At 43.4% G+C, this 17,635-nt stretch overlaps 2 protein-coding genes across 3 annotated transcripts; one reads left to right on the plus strand and one right to left on the minus strand.

Annotated features, from left to right (window-relative positions):
* The first annotated feature begins 4,023 nt into the window (after nucleotides 1-4,023).
* Nucleotides 4,024-7,378, plus strand: LOC103634631 (uncharacterized). The gene is made up of 4 exons (XM_020547128.2): nucleotides 4,024-6,477; nucleotides 6,552-6,608; nucleotides 6,682-6,768; nucleotides 6,849-7,378. Exons 1-4 carry the CDS (start codon nucleotides 6,320-6,322, stop codon nucleotides 6,964-6,966), a joined length of 420 nt encoding a protein of 139 aa, XP_020402717.1. The 5' UTR covers nucleotides 4,024-6,319; the 3' UTR covers nucleotides 6,967-7,378.
* Nucleotides 7,379-10,363: 2,985 nt separating this feature from the next.
* LOC103634632 (Fanconi anemia group I protein homolog) lies at nucleotides 10,364-16,661 on the minus strand. Of its 2 annotated transcripts, none has more exons than XM_008657224.3 (13): nucleotides 15,819-16,661; nucleotides 15,650-15,731; nucleotides 15,345-15,536; nucleotides 15,171-15,235; nucleotides 14,886-15,045; nucleotides 14,569-14,808; nucleotides 14,360-14,476; nucleotides 13,746-13,937; nucleotides 13,560-13,638; nucleotides 12,534-13,462; nucleotides 11,506-12,010; nucleotides 11,295-11,428; nucleotides 10,364-11,143 (listed from the first exon to the last, which is right to left on the minus strand). In XM_008657224.3, exons 1-13 carry the CDS (start codon nucleotides 16,583-16,585, stop codon nucleotides 10,604-10,606), a joined length of 4,002 nt encoding a protein of 1,333 aa, XP_008655446.1. In that variant the 5' UTR covers nucleotides 16,586-16,661; the 3' UTR covers nucleotides 10,364-10,603. The 2 variants fall into 2 exon arrangements, with proteins under 2 accessions (XP_008655446.1, XP_008655443.1); XM_008657221.3 differs by having other exon boundaries at nucleotides 11,244-11,428.
* Nucleotides 16,662-17,635: the final 974 nt, after the last annotated feature.

Genomic DNA, 17,635 nt, shown 5'->3' on the forward strand with positions numbered 1-17,635 from the left:
AGGCTAGTGTGAATGATTGGGGAGCTCGGGGTGGTCCTTTTATAGGCGCCCGAGGTAGGGAAGGGGCAAGAGGTGGCGTGCACCGGCGAGCTCGCCACGACGGGGATGGTGGCGCACAGTGGCGACGACGAGACAGCTCGGGCAGGGGGGTGATAGGATGGCTCGGCTGGCGCAAGAGGACAGAGGCGCAAGGCGCCAACTGGGCAGGCGAGCGAGTAATGGTGAGACAACGGGGCGGTGGCGATCGGCGTCGATCGCGTCGCTAGCCCGGTCACGGGCGCGAGGAAGGCGCTGATGGGCGGGGCCCGCTTGCCAAGGAGGGAGAGATCGCGAGGGAGGGGAGCGCGGGCTGATGGGTGGGGCCGAGCCGACAGCGGGAGAGCGACGAGAGAGGGGGAAGGCAGCTGACGGGTGGGGCCGGGGTGTCAGTGGCGGCGCGGGCGCGTGGCGATGGGTCGCTTGGGTCGCGGGAGGGAGAGGGGTGCGGGCGCGCGCGCAAGGGAGAGAGAGGCGGCCTGGGCCAGAGGCGGCCCAGCCGAGGGGGGTTCCTTTTCCCTTTTTTTCTTTTTCTATTTCTTATTTCTATTTTCTATTTCTATTTCTTTTATCTCCTTTTCTTTTGAACAAATAAATGGCTAAATAATCTTGGGTGCTAGAAAAATAATAATCTATGTGAGGTGCTTCTATCAATCAAGTGTATGCATATGAGGAGATGACCTATGGGGTGGAATTTAGGGAGAGATAAAGGGGGGTTAGGAGATTAGGGTTCCAAACCTCGGGTTGAAATTTTGGGACGTTACAAACACCAAGGCATATAGTAGACATTCCCAAGTGCTCTTACACCCAAGTGCTTAATGGAATCACTCGGTGATTAGCGTAGGTACTTTGCGAAGTTCTTAGGTTAGTTAGACTGCTCTAGCGCTTGCTCTAGGTGAATCCTAGTTAGTTGAGTGAGTTTAGATAAACCACACAACCCCTCGGCTCTTGCGTGAGTCGTTGTATTTGTACTGAGTGGGGCGAGAGTCTCGCGAGACCGTGACAACCCTGTTTGTGTCATGGCCGCCACCGTGTACCGAAGGGAACGAGGCTCGCGGCGTTTTAGCTGGAAGCTCGATAGTGGAGACGGCGGGGAGCATAGGAGCCGGAAGCGGAGCACCACCTGCGCATGGAGAAGGCTCGCGGCTCTCTGCGGAGTTACTCGATCGAGGTGCTTGGACCTCGCGTGGGCTTCCCTTTACGCAGGGGCACAAACGAGGATTAGTCGGGACCTTGCATGGTTTCTGATACCTCGGTAAAAATATCAGCGTCATCCACGAGAGTTTGCATCTCTACCTTGCTCTTTAACTTTTGCATTTATATTAAGCATTTAAGTTTCAATCTTGCCTTTATGCTTATATAGTGTAGATTGAAACTTAGCCATTGCGGTAGAGATAGCAACACTTAGACAAAACCTAGTTTACACATTCAAGTTTGATTATTTGCATAAGTTTTGTTCTAGGGATTTATTTGTGGTCTAGTTTAGTGAAAGTTTTAGAAGTCCTAATTCACCCCCCCCCCTCCCCCGTCTTAGGCGTCACCTGTTTCCTTCAGGGTATTATAGAAAATTTGTTCCCTACTTTGGAGTCATAAGAAAACCACTCATAGATTTGTTGAGAAAAGATATTATGTTTGTGTGGCCAGCAACTACACAACAATCATTTTATGTACGGAAACTAGCATTAGCTAAGGCTCCAGTTCTGAGCATTCCAAACTTTAGCAAAACTTTTGTTATTGAGACAGATGCGAGTGGAGGTGGTATAGGGGACACCCTATTGCTTATATATGTAAAGCTTTGGGACAAAGGAATTTGGGGCTTTCTATCTACGAGAAAGAGTGATTCGCTATCTTGTTTGCGGTCGACCACTAGCGTTCCTATTTGCAACATGCAGAATTTGTAATCAAGACACACCATCAATGTCTGATTCATCTGGAGGATCAGAGGGTTTGCACTGTTTGGCAGTAGAAAGCATTGACCAAACTTATGGGTTTACACTATAAAAGTATCTATCACAAAGGACCGGACAATCGGGTGGCTGATGCCTTATCATGACCTTAGTAACCAGGAACTGGTAACATGGCCACGTTCCTTGTTTCGGGAACGTTCGTTCCGTTCCAGGAACGTGGGAACAATCTTGTTTCTGTAGTGTTAAAACATAGTTTTAGTAGTGTACTGTGTACCACGTTCCCGTTCCTCGATTCCATCGATCCGGGAACCTGGTTACTAAGGTCATGACGTACAGGGTTGGAGGGAGATCCACCCCAGCTGCAACTTAATCTAGTGAATGTGTCCACGGTAGTTCCCAACTAGTTACAGCAAGTGGTTCAAGGATATGAACAAGACCAGATAACACAAAAGTGGATGTAGTTGCTAGCTGCTGAAGGCACACATGGTCACTATACTCTTAACAGTGAAATTATCCGTTATGAGGGTCGCATTTGGTTGGCAGACAATGCTCAGTTACATCAGTCCATAATGTCAGCTCTCCACAACAGCGCATTGGGTGGACACTCGGGATTTCCTGTGACATATCATCGCATCAAGGCAGATTTTGCTTGGCCTGGAATGAAGAGACAAGTCAAAGAATGTCTGCAGTCATGCCTCACTTGTCAACAAGCTAAGCCTGACAGGATGGAATACCCAAGGTTGCTTCTTCCCTTACCAGTACCATACCATGCATGGCATACAGTCAATTTAGACGTCATTTCTGGGTTGCCCCAATCTCACAAGTATAATTGCATCCTAGTAGTGGTGGGTAAATTCTCGAAGTATACTCATTTCCTTCCTTTGTCTCACCTTTTACAACGATGTCGGTGGCCAAGTTATATCTTTCTGAAGTGTATCGCTTGCATGGTTTATCAATGGCCATGATATCTGATAGAGATCCTGTATTCACAAGCAAGCTTTGGCTGGAGTTGTTCAAGCTATCTGGGACTCAACTATCTATGAGTAGCGCTTACCATCCTCAGTCGAACGACCAAACGGAAAGGGTGAACCTGTGTCTTGAGACCTATCTTCGTTGTTTTATGCATTCGTGTCTAAAGAGATGGTCTATATGGCTACCACTAGTAGAATTTTGGTATAACACGTGCCACCACACTACTTTGGGAACCTCTCCTTTTGAAGCACTATATGGCCACACACCAGTACATTTTGGGGTCAATGTGAACGGACAGTGCATTGTGCCAGATCTTCATGAAATGTTGGAGGAAAGAAGATTCAGGCTTTCTCAGATCAAGATGCATCTGCAGCGTGCTCAACATAGAATGAAAAGGCAAGCTGACAAGGGTCGAACGGATCGTGTTCTTACTGTGCGGCAGACGGTGTTTTTGAAATTACAACCATACTGCCAATCTTTAGTGGCATCTAGGTCTCACCCAAAATTGACTTTCAAGTTTTTTGGGCCTTTTGTCATTATTTGCCAGATTAATGAGGTAGCTTATGAATTAGATCTACTAGTGGGTTGTGGTATTCACCATGTGTTCCATATTTCACAACTAAAACCAATGGTGAGTTCTAAAACACCAGTGTGTCCTTCCTTTCCAGATTGTTCCCACGGGTTGCAGGTTGTAGAGGATGTGTTGGACTCCAAGTTGATTTGGCATAATGGCAAGGCGATTCCTCAAATCCTAATCAAGTGGTTTGACTAGGACGCTAGTCTAGCGACATGGGAAGATGAAGCTTTGATGAAGTAAGAATTCCCTTGTGCCCCAGCTTGGGGACAAGCTGGTTGTTTAGGTAGAGACAAAATTAGGTGGTGGACACAAAGAAAAGGTGGCCTCGGCCACAACACATCAAAAAAACTTGGCTTTGAACGGACACACTAAAAAGTTACTTTTATTAGGTACCGGACACTCCACCTTTTATTATAATCATTTTTAATAGAAGCTACATGAAAAGACAAAATTGCCCCTGCCTATTCTCTCCTTTCCTCCGCTGAAACTGGATCGCAAAAATGAATCACCTGCTGCTCGCGCCGTCCAGGTGCTCCCGCCGATAGGTTCGTCGGCTCCCTCCATCCGCCGTGTCCTGCTGCCGCACCTCCCTGCTCCAGGCGCACAGGGTCGACAACTTCACCAGTGCCCCAGGCTCAGGCCGGTTCCTGCGTGGGAGGCGACGTGTCACGGCGGCGGCACCTGCTCGTGGCAGGGCGGAAGCACCCAGGAGATGGAGGAACCTCCACGATTCTTCAGCGATATTTTTGCAGAGAACCACGCCGATCTGTCATGGGTTCTCGACGGGTAATATTCTTGCCATTTTCCCCTAGAGTTAAGGTAATTGTAGGCTTGATTTTGCAAAGGAAATCATACCCTAGTTCGTCCTGTTCATATTTGTGCCCCCTGTATGTGTAGGATGGATCCTAATTCGTCCTACAGGCTTGCTGTTCGAGTAGGCGCTTATGTCAAATTAACTGATGATGATGGTCGTGAATATTGTAAGGCATGCAACATTCAAAAGATTTTAGACAGGGATAGCACAAACTGGAATGATTTGCTTCTTGAAATTGCTACAGAAATTAAGTTAGGCTCAAAACAAAAGTTGCGTGTCACCTATTGGGATAATATTAGTCGTAGCTATGAAGAGATTGCTTCTGACCAAAAATTGCTTCATGCAATTGACATGTATTGGGATATAAGGAGGCTTTCAGTGCAAGTGCGTGTTATAGGGAAAGACGATAAGGATCACATACGTGATATTGGCCGGCTGGAGAGCATGCCTTGTGTTTTGCAGGGAAGTAGTGATGCCCCAGCCAACCAAACTATTGCACAACCTTCACTTGAAACTGACTCAAAGCACAGGGAAAGTTGAGAAGAACTGCATGGCAACAAATCATTGGGTCAAGGATCGAGTTCTAGATTGGCTTGCAAAGGACAATAAGATTGGAGCTAAAGAATTAAAGAAAAGGCTAGAGGAGCAGTATCATCTGAAATTGTCATACTGGGTAGTTTGGGATGGAAGAAAGAAGGCTTTGGAGCAACTCAAAGGGAAGTAGGATGATAGTTTTGAGTGTATTTTCAGTTTCAAGACAGAGGTGGAGAAGACCAATCCAGGCAGTTTGGTAGACATTGAATATGAGAAAGTTGGGAAGAAATTGAGGTTTATTAGAATGTTTGTTGCGCTAAAGTCATGTGTGGATGGATTTTTAAATGGTTGCAGGCCTTTCCTTGGTGTGGACTCTACTCATTTGACTGGGAAATGGAAGGGTCAACTTGCATCTGCTACTGCTATTGATGGGAACAATTGGATGTTTCCAGTGTGTCATGGTGTGTTTGGATCAGAGACAACTGACAATTGGGAATGGTTTTTTAGTAGGCTTCATCAAGCAATTGGATCACCTCCAGGCCTAGTGATCTCAACTGATGCAGGCAAAGGAATTGATTCAGCTGTTACTAAAGTGTTCAAAAATGGGGTTGAGCATAGAGAGTGCATGAGACACTTAGTTGCAAACTTCCAAAAGCGATTTCGAGGTGAAGTCTTTGAGAAGCACTTGTGGCCAGCATGTAGAGCTTATCAAAAACACAGGTTTGAAGAGCACTACAATCTAATGTATGAAGCATGTCCTGAAGCCATGAAGTGGATACATAATACTCATAAGCACCTGTGGACACGACACTTGTTCTCTGAAGCAAGCAAGTGTGACTATGTCACAAATAACATAGCTGAAACATTCAACAGCTGGGTTAGACATGAGAAATCCCTTCATGTAGTTGATCTTATGGATAGGATAAGACAGATGGAAATGGAAAAAATGTTCTTGAGAAGAAAAAATGCAAAAAAGCTTGAAGGAAAGATCCTACCTAATGTCATGAAGGAACTCAATACAAGAAGCAGGGGGCTCAGATATGTGTGGAGGTATTCACACAAAGATGGTGGTACTGGTACTGAAATTTTAGGTGAAGTTGAAGGTGTTACAAGGGATCTAGTTCATTGGAGGCATACTGTTGATCTTAAAGAGAGGACATGCACATGTAGGCGCTGGCAAGTTACTGGTCTTCCATGTACACACGCCCTATGTATTATCACCTCACTTCGGGGTCATAATATAGAAGACTATGTTCATGAGTACTATTCTGTGGCAAAGTTCAAGAAAGCCTATGAAAAGTCTGTAAAACCAATGACAGATAGGAATCAATGGCCTAAGATGGACCCTGGATTCAAATTGTGGCCCCCAATTTTGAAAAGGGCAGCCGGTAGACCAAGGGAGAGAAGGTACAATCAGTTGCAGAAGGTGGCACTGGAAAGAGATCCACAAGATGCAAAAGGTGCAAACAGCTTGGCCACATGGAAAAAACATGCAATGAATATGTTTATGAATCTGATGCACCACCACCTGCCCCTCCAAAGCCAAAAAGAAAGAGAGCCAAGAAAAATGTCACAGTGGTGCCATCTAGTAGTGCTACTAATCCAATACAAGAACAGCCTTCACTCGATGAACCATTGTAAGCTTTCAACTCAAACTTGAAACATATCTTACATAGCAGACCACTAACATGCATATCTAAACAATTTACAGTGCTACGCCAACAAGAACTATCACTTCTGTTTCTACACCAAGCCCTATGACAAGAAGGTACAAATGCAACTCCCAAAATTTGGCCATATTGTATTACTTCTTACTAAATTTCACTTAGTTCTTCATTTAGTATGTCAAGGAGGTTGCTGCAACAAAATCCATCTACACCAACCAGAGCTATCACTCCTGTGCAAACACCTAGCCCTATGACAAGGAGGTATAAGCCAATTATGTTTTTCTGGTTATTATCTTTAAAATAATTGTTGACATGCTTTCTATCCATTTTAACCAAAAAAGGTTGCTGGAATTTGAAGCCTCCATAGAGCCTGTTACCTGTGCAGCACTATCTCCTGTAGGCTTCTTGGAGAAGGGAAAGGCAAAGAAGTTGAAGGTTGTCAGGTCTAAGAAAGAGTAGAGAGTGTCAGATCAGTACCATGTATAGTTTTGGTAGCATCAAGATGCCAGATGTGGCTTGAATCTGTGATTTCCTTTTGTTGAACCTGTTGAAGGACAGGGGTATATATGTCTTTTATAAATGTATTGATACCTGTTTGATGAGAATATATTATAATATGTGTTATAGTGTCCAGCACCAAATTGCCATAGAGTAATAATGTGTTCTGTCAAAGACATGTTTCTTTAGTGTGTTGTGGCAAAGGCCACCTTTTTTCAGTGTCCAGCACCCAATTTCGCCTTAGGTAGATGTCAGAGAATAGACTGGAGGTGATGATGCTGAAGAGCTGACTGGCGGTGTCGGACACTCTACAGTGGAGAAGTTAACTGAACGTAAGAAGATAGCTAACGATGTTGTGAAGCCGAGAAGGAGTGCACAGGAGATGAAGCCCAACAAGAAGTATTTTGGTGTCCAATGGCTGTAATAGGGCCCATATGTTAATGTCGTTTCTATTTTACTTTGGTAGTTTTCCTCTTCGTATAAAAAAGGAGGCGCTGCTCCTTGTAAGACACTTTTTGGCTGGTGATGAACTTGGAAGAAAAGAAAGGAACCCAAACCACTATCTGGAAATTGTGTACGTGAGCAAGAGTTCTAACACCGCCGCCCATGCCCGCTCCTCGATGGCCCTTCCCCACCAGGCCACGACCGTCTCCGTGGAGGCCGCCTTTGCGTTCTGCTCAGAGTAGGTCCACACCGACGGGGGCGGCTCCACCTTCCGCTTCCCCGGCTTCTACTCCTCCGCGTCCTCCTCGGTCCTTGCCACCGTCGCGTCGCCGCCTCAGCAATCCAATGTCCCCGATGAGGCGCTGAAGGTTTCGAACCAGCTGCCTCGCATAACATCAATAGAAGGGGACTGATGGGGAGCTCACCAGTGTGGCCCTGTTTGGCGGTGACATGAGAGGCATCGAGGTCGAGGCGTGAACGGATGGTGGCTGACTCGAAGTCGTGGAGCAAGAGGAGGAGGCGGACGACCTCCTCGTTGTTGGCCTCCATGGCAACATACAGTGCGGTCTCCCCGGCGTCTGTTTGCCCGGGCGGGTCGGACAGCGGCGAAGAGCGCGACTGGTGGGAGAGTGAAGGGAGATCCATCTGGGGATCAGCTTCAGCGTCGCGTGGGCGTCGTGGTGTCGCTGTCGTTGACACTCCACTGTGAGCTAGATTGATTGGTGCTGGTAATGCTCTTGTATTAGTGGACCTCGTGGCGTCGACTCGAGTCCGGTTTGCTTTTGTGCTTTGCTTCATTGCTTGTGAGACACCTCTCATCCCATCACCGTTGTCATTTATTGTTTATGATATTTTGCACGAAGGAATTATCACTTGCTCTAACTGACTTAATACCTACAAAGCCTTTTAGTCCCAAGCTCATCTAGTCTGGAGTAAGCATTGTGTGAAAAATAGTATATTTTCGAGTATCAAAATTACAAATGGTGATTGTATGCCCTCCTGAAAACTCCAAAATGAGCATCACGAGGTCATAATTGCCATAGATACAGGACCTTCAGCCATGTTCTTGCATATTGTTTGCATCTTGTTGATGACTGGTTTTATTATATGCTGCAGTTAACAAACTGCTTCATAAGAAGCAGTCCCCCGTGCGCGTCGCCCCCATTGTGCTGCGAGACTGCCGACATCAAGTAATCCGATCTCCCTTGTTCTTGAAACAGTTGCAACATCCACAAATTCAAACACGTCGTTGGTTTCTAGCCAATGGAATGGACGGATTTGCTATTTTTTTCTTCACATACGCGTGCCGCGCCCGCGCATGCATTCTACGTAGTACATTTATAATTTAGAGTTCTTCGATGTATGGATAGAGTTTCTTAGTTGTATTTTATGTTTGGAAAACCGATACTAAAGTTTAGAGTTGTACATGTCCTAAGGGACCAAGTCATACCAAAAGAGAGTTCCTCTAGATTTGGGGAAGTCCATGTTCCCCTACTAGAACATCGTGTATCCTTTGGAACTGTAATGACTTAAAGAAACTAAATTGCTCAACACTTAAGATCATATATAGTAAAGAGACACTAAAACGGTCTATAAGCACAAGAGATAACTAAGAAACTCTATTATACAATGAAGTGTTTATAAATGTAGCTCACTAATAAATACAGAAGTAAATGTGTTTGTATAACATCATATCCATAAAACAGACGTTGAATTTGTACAGTAGAAAGTCAGACGTCTGTTGCTACTTGGTTTACGAGCCAGAGATGTCTCTTCATAGAAAGATGGCTCCACAATTTTATTTTATTTTATTTTTGTTGCAAAAAAACTCTTTATACATTTTAAAAGCATCTACATTAAACACCAGTATACATGTCCAAAAAGATGCAATAATTATGATCTGAATGACCGCGAGCGTACCCAACACTCCGTGTCTCCATAGAAGGCTGTCGGCCCGTCCAATAATTTGGATGCCCCTAGAACCTAGATTGGGTACCTGGCTGAGCCCCCTCCCCTACTCCTCGCTCACGCGTACAACAAGCTTATGTATTCTAAAGTAGGAATGTGCAGCGCTGCACCAGAACAAATGGCGAACTTGGGTGATGAGTGACCCTCGTATCATATATCAGTAATGTTACTTTTTAAATTTAGGATCACTTGCATTTTTGCCCCCAAGAATTTCGAGTCAATGAAATTAAAGCAAACTATATGTTACGTTTCTTCAACCAAGGTTTGTGCACTATGTAATAGAAACGGCAAGAGAGAGATCGTCATCCACACAAACAATTTTGCGGGATAATCTTATCTGTTATGTGATGTTTTGGGATTTCGTCAGACGCTTTCTAGCAAGCATGAATAGCACCCCTATAATCGGATCGGATACGACTTCTCATATTTGTTTTCACATTTTTCTCTTCAGATTCAAATCGTGTATCAGTATTTTTAGGACTTTTCGTTTTGCTCTCAATCCATATGGATTGAATGGGATCGAGTGGATTTCAATTCCGAACAATTCAAAATCTTTCATATTTTTTAAAATCTTGTACAATCCACATTACTACATTAGATAGGAATAACCGATTAATACATTATATGGATTGAATTCCATTTTTAGATGGATTGAATTTGAATACGAACTACATCCCTACCTCTAGATTTTGACAAAAAGAAGATTTTTTAAATCTGTATAGCTAGTTCAGCAGTAACGTTTAGTTTTACCCTTGTTCAAAATTATAAGTAATTGTAAATTTTTAACAGTCAATTTAATCAAATTATATATACAACAACAACAATAATAATAAAAACTGATAAATATCTTTAGATTCTTTTATTAATTATGTTTTTAGTATATCTATTTGATTTCATAGATCTTTATACTTTTTCTATAATCTTACTAAATTTAAGAAGTTTTCACTTAAAGAAAATTAGAATAACTTATAATTTACAATAAAGTATTTTACATATGTTCTGTGCATGGTCTATAATCAACATGATGGCCCACAAGAATTTTTGCAAAACCATATATTTTACATCTCTTGTGTTCATCGTCTATAATCAGCAAGATAACCCATAAAAACTTATGTATATACACCTTGGCATGATGTTGCCCACAATAGACGCTTCGAAAATTGAACTATTGATAATGTTTAAAAACCTACTCATCTGCATCCTCATCAGAATCCTGCACAACTTGTTTTGTCTTAGCTCTCTTCGTCCGTGCTAATAATTCTTCCTCTTCTCTATCAGATTCAGACTCCTGGACTGGACTACCATATGGAATGCTAGACCTAATGATTTCATCAGCATCTGCTTCTGCTGGAGTGTTTGGACCTCCTGCATCCTCATCATGCCCACTTTCACATGATGCATTTTCGTCAGCATATGATTTTTGAGCATCGTCAGCACATGATTCAACTGGTGCGTTTGGACCCATTGCGTCCTTATCAGCCTCGTTATCAGATGCTGCAGCATTGTCTGGAATGTGATCATCTTCCTGTTGTCCCCCAGATTTATCTTTTATCTGGAAGTCTCTTGCTACACTGCGTTTGGCATGCCTCAAAAGGTTTACCTTAGTTAGTTTGCTTAGCTGTATTAAATACTTCTCATAATCCTCAATCTGAAAAATAAGATCAGGGATACATTTGGTTTCTCTTCTAATTTTGGCGAGGTTTCCCTTTATGGGTATTTGCTGATTCTGCAATACAAGAAGAAAGGAAAACAGAAAGAAAAAAAAGTTAAAACCGCAGTTATAGAAGCCATGCACATCAATGATGTATGTAGAAAATGAAAAGGACCTGTTGAAACACAAAATCATAAAGGGGAGCGGTGAGCATTTTGCAAGTTACTTCTGCCAGTTTCTGAAACTTGAGGCTTGGAATGGATTGTCTGTAGCCTTTAGGTACAATCTGGGACTTTGACATGCGAGTTAAAAGCTTGTAGAACTTGACAGTCAATTTCAGAAAATGTTCTGCTTGAGTATCTGAGAATGCAAAGCTCAAATCAGGACACAAATAAAAACAGAACCAAATGGACATATTATGGTGCGTCACAACATACCCATAGGGCTCATATGTGCAAAGGAAGAGAGCACTTGAACTACTAATGTTGATCTCGAGTAGAGTGCTTTCTCCAAAGCCAACCTTAGCATTATTTCATCTGCTGGTTGATCTTCATCAATGTTAGCACAATCATAACCTAATGTAAGCATTGCTTTAAGCTTTCCAAAGCCCCAATCCAATTCAGTAAGAGATGACTCAACCATTTGAAGAGAGAGAGCAGCGAGTGAGCTCTTTGTTTTACAGTTAATGATATGAAATGTATCAGAAGAATCTCCATCATCTCCAGAGGTCATTAAATTCATCAACTCAGTAGACACCTCATAAACAAGAATCATGTCATCTGGAGCTGGTGTAAGATGTATAGCTAGTTTTAACATCTCTCGTGCCATTCTAGGACTTTGCATGGTTTTCTTTCTACATAGATCTGTAGCCCATTTTCCAACAAGATGCCTTCGTTCAAGTTGCAGTTTTCTTGAAATACCCAGAATCAATTCAATTACAGCCTACAGAAATGAACAAGACTTAATTAAATCAGCTCAGTTTTCTTTATATGCTGTTTCATGTAGTTGATTTATAAAGAGTTATTCTCAACAAAAACACAATATATCACATGGTACAACAAAGCAGAGGCAAGGAAAGTGATCGGAGTACTTTCCACCAAACAAAATAGGAAGTGCTCAAATTATGACTGTACAGGTAATGCCAGACTAGAAGAGCCCTTATACTTCCTATGAAAACATATTGATGTTTTAGGTATCTGGTGACTGTAAATTTAAGCAGGCAGAAATTAAATTAGTGTGCAGACATCCATAATGAACAGACAACACAGAAGCATCTAGTGTGCTACCATGTTTTAAAATTGTATAATAGAACAAATTCCTAAACGAATCAATCAATTAGGTCAATTAGTCAACTATCTTTTCGGTATGCTGGCAAAGAGACGCTGACCATCCTCATTCTAAATATGATGCAGTAAAATTTCAAAACATCCAACGTTGCTTTCAATCCCAGAGCAAACATAAATACCTCAGATTCACGTAAAACTGATTGGGTAAGAAGTCTGGCATATAACGTCTTCAGTATGTTCAAAATCACATGGACATTTCTTGTGCTTCTATCTTCAACCATAGTGGTATCATTATTGTCAAGATCCCCAGTACCCATTGTATCCTCTATATTAGGTGGAGCCAAAGATATTAGAAAATCAATGATATCACTAGAGTGTTCTCCTGAAACACTTGGCTCAAGGAATTTTTTTAGGCATGTCAGAGCCAAATATAACTGATCCTTTTTGCACTCAGTGTTTTTCTTTCCTTGGGTCATGTTCTTCTTGCTTCCACCATTTTCTTGAATTGGGTCTAACAGAAAACACCATACTAGCTGCATTATTGGCTGGCTTAACTTTTTAAAATCTCCATGCAGCTTTATTGTGAAGTCCCTACTGTGCTTTGATGCAAGTGATTTCAACAATTCAAGAAAGGCTTTCAGTACAAAGGATGTCAAATTGGAGCTCTGGTTCAATTTAGTTTGGCTAGAATGTTGACTAACATTGTTGTAGTTATCAGCATGGCACTGCTTGACACACATTACCGAAAGTTCATACAAACTCGAATCAGCAAATTTACCCCTGTTTCCATGATGTTTCTGCAATGAAGCATTAGAATTCTCCCTGGGTTCGTTGGTGTGCTTATCTGTAGCATCACCAGCATTTGCTCTTCTCCGTGCTATCCTTTCCCTACCACTGCTAATTTTTTTCTCAAAGCCACTGTGCGCATCAACAAGCTCCACGATTTCTTTTTCTATCATTTCCTTCGATTTGCCAGAGGCTTTCTCCAGTTTTGAAGCAGAAAAATCAATAAAAACCTCAATGATTCCAAGCATAGCAAAGTTATGACAATGAGCCATCTCTGATGGTGAAGAAAGAGATCCAGCTTCTTGGCTTTGTCCTCTCTGCTCTGTCAACATGCAGAAATTATAAGCACAAACCTCTTGAGTCTTGAATAGCATTATTTTGCTCTGATTGGCTTGCTTTATCTATGATATATCACAAACCTGTGAGGGATATCCTCAAATACTTTTGGATGCTTGATAAAGCTTTCACGAATAAATCACTTGATGATGCTCGTCCAACCTGAAAATAGTTTGGGATATAAAAACACAGAACAAGACTAGAACGAGAGGCATAACATCAAAACATTTAGCTGTTTATCAACAGAAGTCAGAGGGAGATAGACCAACCTCATTATCTTGTGAAGCAGCAAAACCAAAGCACTTCCAATATGCATCACGTGGTCGTTCACATTTACTATGTTGCTTAATTTGCAGAATTCTTGAGATACATGACAGCAGACAATCTAAAGGTTCCACAATGCATAGTTTGGCATGCTCTACTTTGAAGCATGAACCAATTTTAAGAGGACATTCTGCATCCTAAAAAAATCAGAAACAAAAACCCATGAGGCCAACTTCATTTTGCAAGGATGCAGTCAAGAGAATACAACATTTTCAGAAATAAGGCTCTACATCGACCAAAATGTTGTGAACTATGATGCACTCGCAAGATAGTCCTGGTACTCGGCCCTCCCGTAGGAGGCCCTAAGAGTAAACCAGGTCTATTCTTCTTGCTTATCCCTACTAACAACCCGCCCTCCTTATATAGAGAGGTAACCCTAACTTAATAGCTAAGAAACATAACAAATCGTATCTGGCCGGCACTGATCTCGCGCTACAGTACCCGCGTGTGAACATAACAGTGACTGTGGCTAACCTAACCCTAATGACCTAGCTAATGGGCTTAAGGCCCATAACACAAAAACATAAACAGAAAAAAAAAGTCTGTCAGGTAGTGTTACCTCTGAGTAATAGTTTTGGAAGTGAGGCCAGAGAAAATCAAGGATATTGTCAGAAACAGCTGGATCAGAGATAGCAGTACGTATAAGACCCTCGTACAAGACCTCTTTGACACTGGCCTGCAAGAGCAAACTAACTATGCTGGAAACCGTATGTCTTACTAGAGATGAAGCAGTTGTATGGTAGTACATCATAATGAAACCAGTGAAACCTGATGTGAGAGACATCTCCGAAGCAACCCACTTAGTTCCTGAAAGAGACACCTACCAAACTCTAGATGTGTTTCAGGCTGTTGGCTAGAGCTTGGCTGACTTGTTGAATCTTCAAAAGGATTGGCTTCATTTTTCTTGTTTTCTGCAATAATCAGCTCAATTATAGCATTTGTAGCAGCAATTCGAACCATGTCCTCCCTCTTGAACATCGCCTTTCTTACAACCAGTATTACGTAATCCTGTAAAATACACTCTAAAACAATCAAACGAGTTTTTTACAGCCACATAAGCACAAAATATTGTTAAGGCTGAAGACCTTCAGATCACGGCTGAACTTTGTGAGTGGCAAGATGCAACTGATCAAAGCAGTTGATATCTTGTCATTCATAAAAGAAAAATAATCCAACAACTCCTTTAAATGTGCAATGAATTCCAGCATTGGAAATGGATGACTCAAAATCAAGCATCCAATCAACCTGCAATGAATAGATGGTCAGACGTTTCCTCAAAAAGAAAAGGTAAACATACTGAACTGTAGACTATAACTTGTGCTTTCTAAATTTTAACTAGGGTTGCTATGGCGTACAAGTATGAGTATAACCTGAGAACTGGCACACTTTGCTGAGGCTTTGCCGAGAGAATCCGGAACTTGCACTGTTCAATTATCTAAACCCAAAAGGACAAAAAATGAAACATACCATGTCACATCAAATAAACCAATTTGTAAATATGCTCCGACTTGTTAAGGCAAAGGTCATGCTGTTTCAATACATACCTCAGTCCGTGCCATTTCATGGACCTCAAACAATGATTTGAGCATATTAATGCCTATTTCTTCGGTGCTCATTACTCCTTCACCTAAGCCAGCTTCCTCACCTTGATCACCTTCTGAGACTTCTAACAGGCGAAAAGCCACCTGAACAATGCTTGGCACAACATGCTCCCTGCCAACAATGCTCTCGTCGACCTGCATATAAGAAGCCGTATACACCCGAAAAGAACTATGAATCTAAGCAGCGTTTATGATCAGTTCACAACTGACTTGGCAGGTATTATGAGTATAAGATATGAATCCCTCACAGATTTTAGTATTCCCTTCTCGACACATTGAGTGGCCCGTGCATATTCCCCTTCCATACAATCCGGCAACCACTTGCACCGCCTGAGAGACATCCGCCATCTGATCAGAACAAATTTCTAAAGCAAACACTAGCAATCACAATAGGTAGAGTAACGAGCAATCCGTCACCTTGACATTCGGTAATCCCGGCGGGACACCACGACCGCATCCCGGAGCACACTCACGGCACCCTCGTTGAACCTCGGCACCCTGGCCACGAACAGCATCACTGCCACCGCAAATCCACTGAGAGCGCCCGCGGCGTCAGCCTTGATGGCGGCCAGGACCTCCCTCGCCAGCGCGGGGTCCTGCTTGACCGCGAACGAGACGTTCATCAGCGCGGTGCTCTCGACCTGCCGCGCGATAGACGGCGGCGCGCGAACGCGGGCGCCGCGGCGGCCGCCGAAGAAGCGCAGGAGTCCCGCGAGGACGACGCGCGGGTAGAGCGGCTTGGACGCGAGCAGGAGGAGCTGGTAGGAGAGAGCAGGGAGGTCCTGGGCATCCGCACTTGGAAGGAGAGAGATGATCTTCCCGAGGAAGGCGGGGATGCGGGTGCGGTAGGCCGGCGGGAGGTCGCGGAGTAGTGTGGCGACGGCGAGGAGCGTGGAGGAGGGCCAGCTGGGCGCGGAGAGGAGAGCGGCGAACGCGGAGGAGGCAGAGGATGGGGAGGGTAAGAGAGCGAGGATCGCGGGGAGAAGGGAGAGGTGGCCCGCGGGGGAGGTGGCGGTGAGCGAGGCAACGATATCGGCGAGATCGTCGGGCGGGAGCTCCGGGAGGAGGGGCACCGCGGTGGAGGGGTCGCGCGAGGCGAGGCGGAGAACGATTTCGGCAGTGAGCGGTGGAGGTGGAGGTTGCTGCGAGGAGGGCTGACTGGCAGAGGCCATGGTCGCCGACATCGCCGGAGCGGAAGTCGGCGGCGGGCAGTTCGGATGTTCGGGCGGGAAGTGAGTGGAGTTTTCCCTCTTCGCTCACCGAGTCCCGAGAGGAAGAAGAGCTTCCTTGACAAGCTTGGTCGTTTCGCCTAGATTTGGGCCGGCCCATGTATACTGTGGACTTGGGGTAGGCATCTGACCCAGTCTGGGTTAGGAACTTGGACGCTAGAAACATTTGTGTCCTGTGTGGCTGTGTCTACTCTAGGGTTTGGGCCTGCACTCTTTTCAACATATTTTTCTCTCCTTGACACATTTTTCTTTGACGTCCCGTTTGGATCACTGGAATTAAATTCCATTATAATAATAATAATTTAGATATATATCAATTAAGCTAATTCACTTTTATACAAAATATATTTGTATACTATTATTAGCAAGATGTCCTAAATATTTATGTGCTACATTTTTACTATAGACGAGTGGAACGAAGAGTGTCATGTAAGTTACAGAGTAGAAACAAATTCTACTCATGTTTAAAATCATTTCTTATCCTCCACCCTATGAATTTGAGATAAGCTTATATTTTAACTTTGGAAAGTGGTGGAATGCCAAATTCCAAACTAAATAAGTTACTTTATTGAGTGAATTCCAATTCCTTTAAAATGAAAGGATCCAAACGCCCCGTGGTAGATATACGGTTAAAATTTTCTTTAAATCTAATAAAAATAAGAATAAAGTGATAAAACATATAATGATTATCCCCTTATTATAAATTCATGAGAAAACCTTTACACGAGAAAACTCATATATAATATTAGCTAGTTGCTCATATTTTGCTACGATTTTTATATATCATATAAATAGGTATTAAGATATTTATTAAATATAATTATTGTTTATTTATAAACACCAAGATACGTGTGGTGGTTAGCTCCAAATTTCCGGAGCTAGGGTGTGGATTCGAGTGCTCGCTCGCACTTTTTTGCGCGGTGTGGTAGGCTGGTAGCTGCGTGGGTAGGGTTGGATGCTGAGCAACGCAGTAGTTGGCTGCGTGGGCGCTGGGGTCCACAAAGT

This window comes from Zea mays, chromosome 1 (assembly GCF_902167145.1).
Source record: "Zea mays cultivar B73 chromosome 1, Zm-B73-REFERENCE-NAM-5.0, whole genome shotgun sequence".
Lineage (NCBI taxonomy): Eukaryota > Viridiplantae > Streptophyta > Magnoliopsida > Poales > Poaceae > Zea > Zea mays.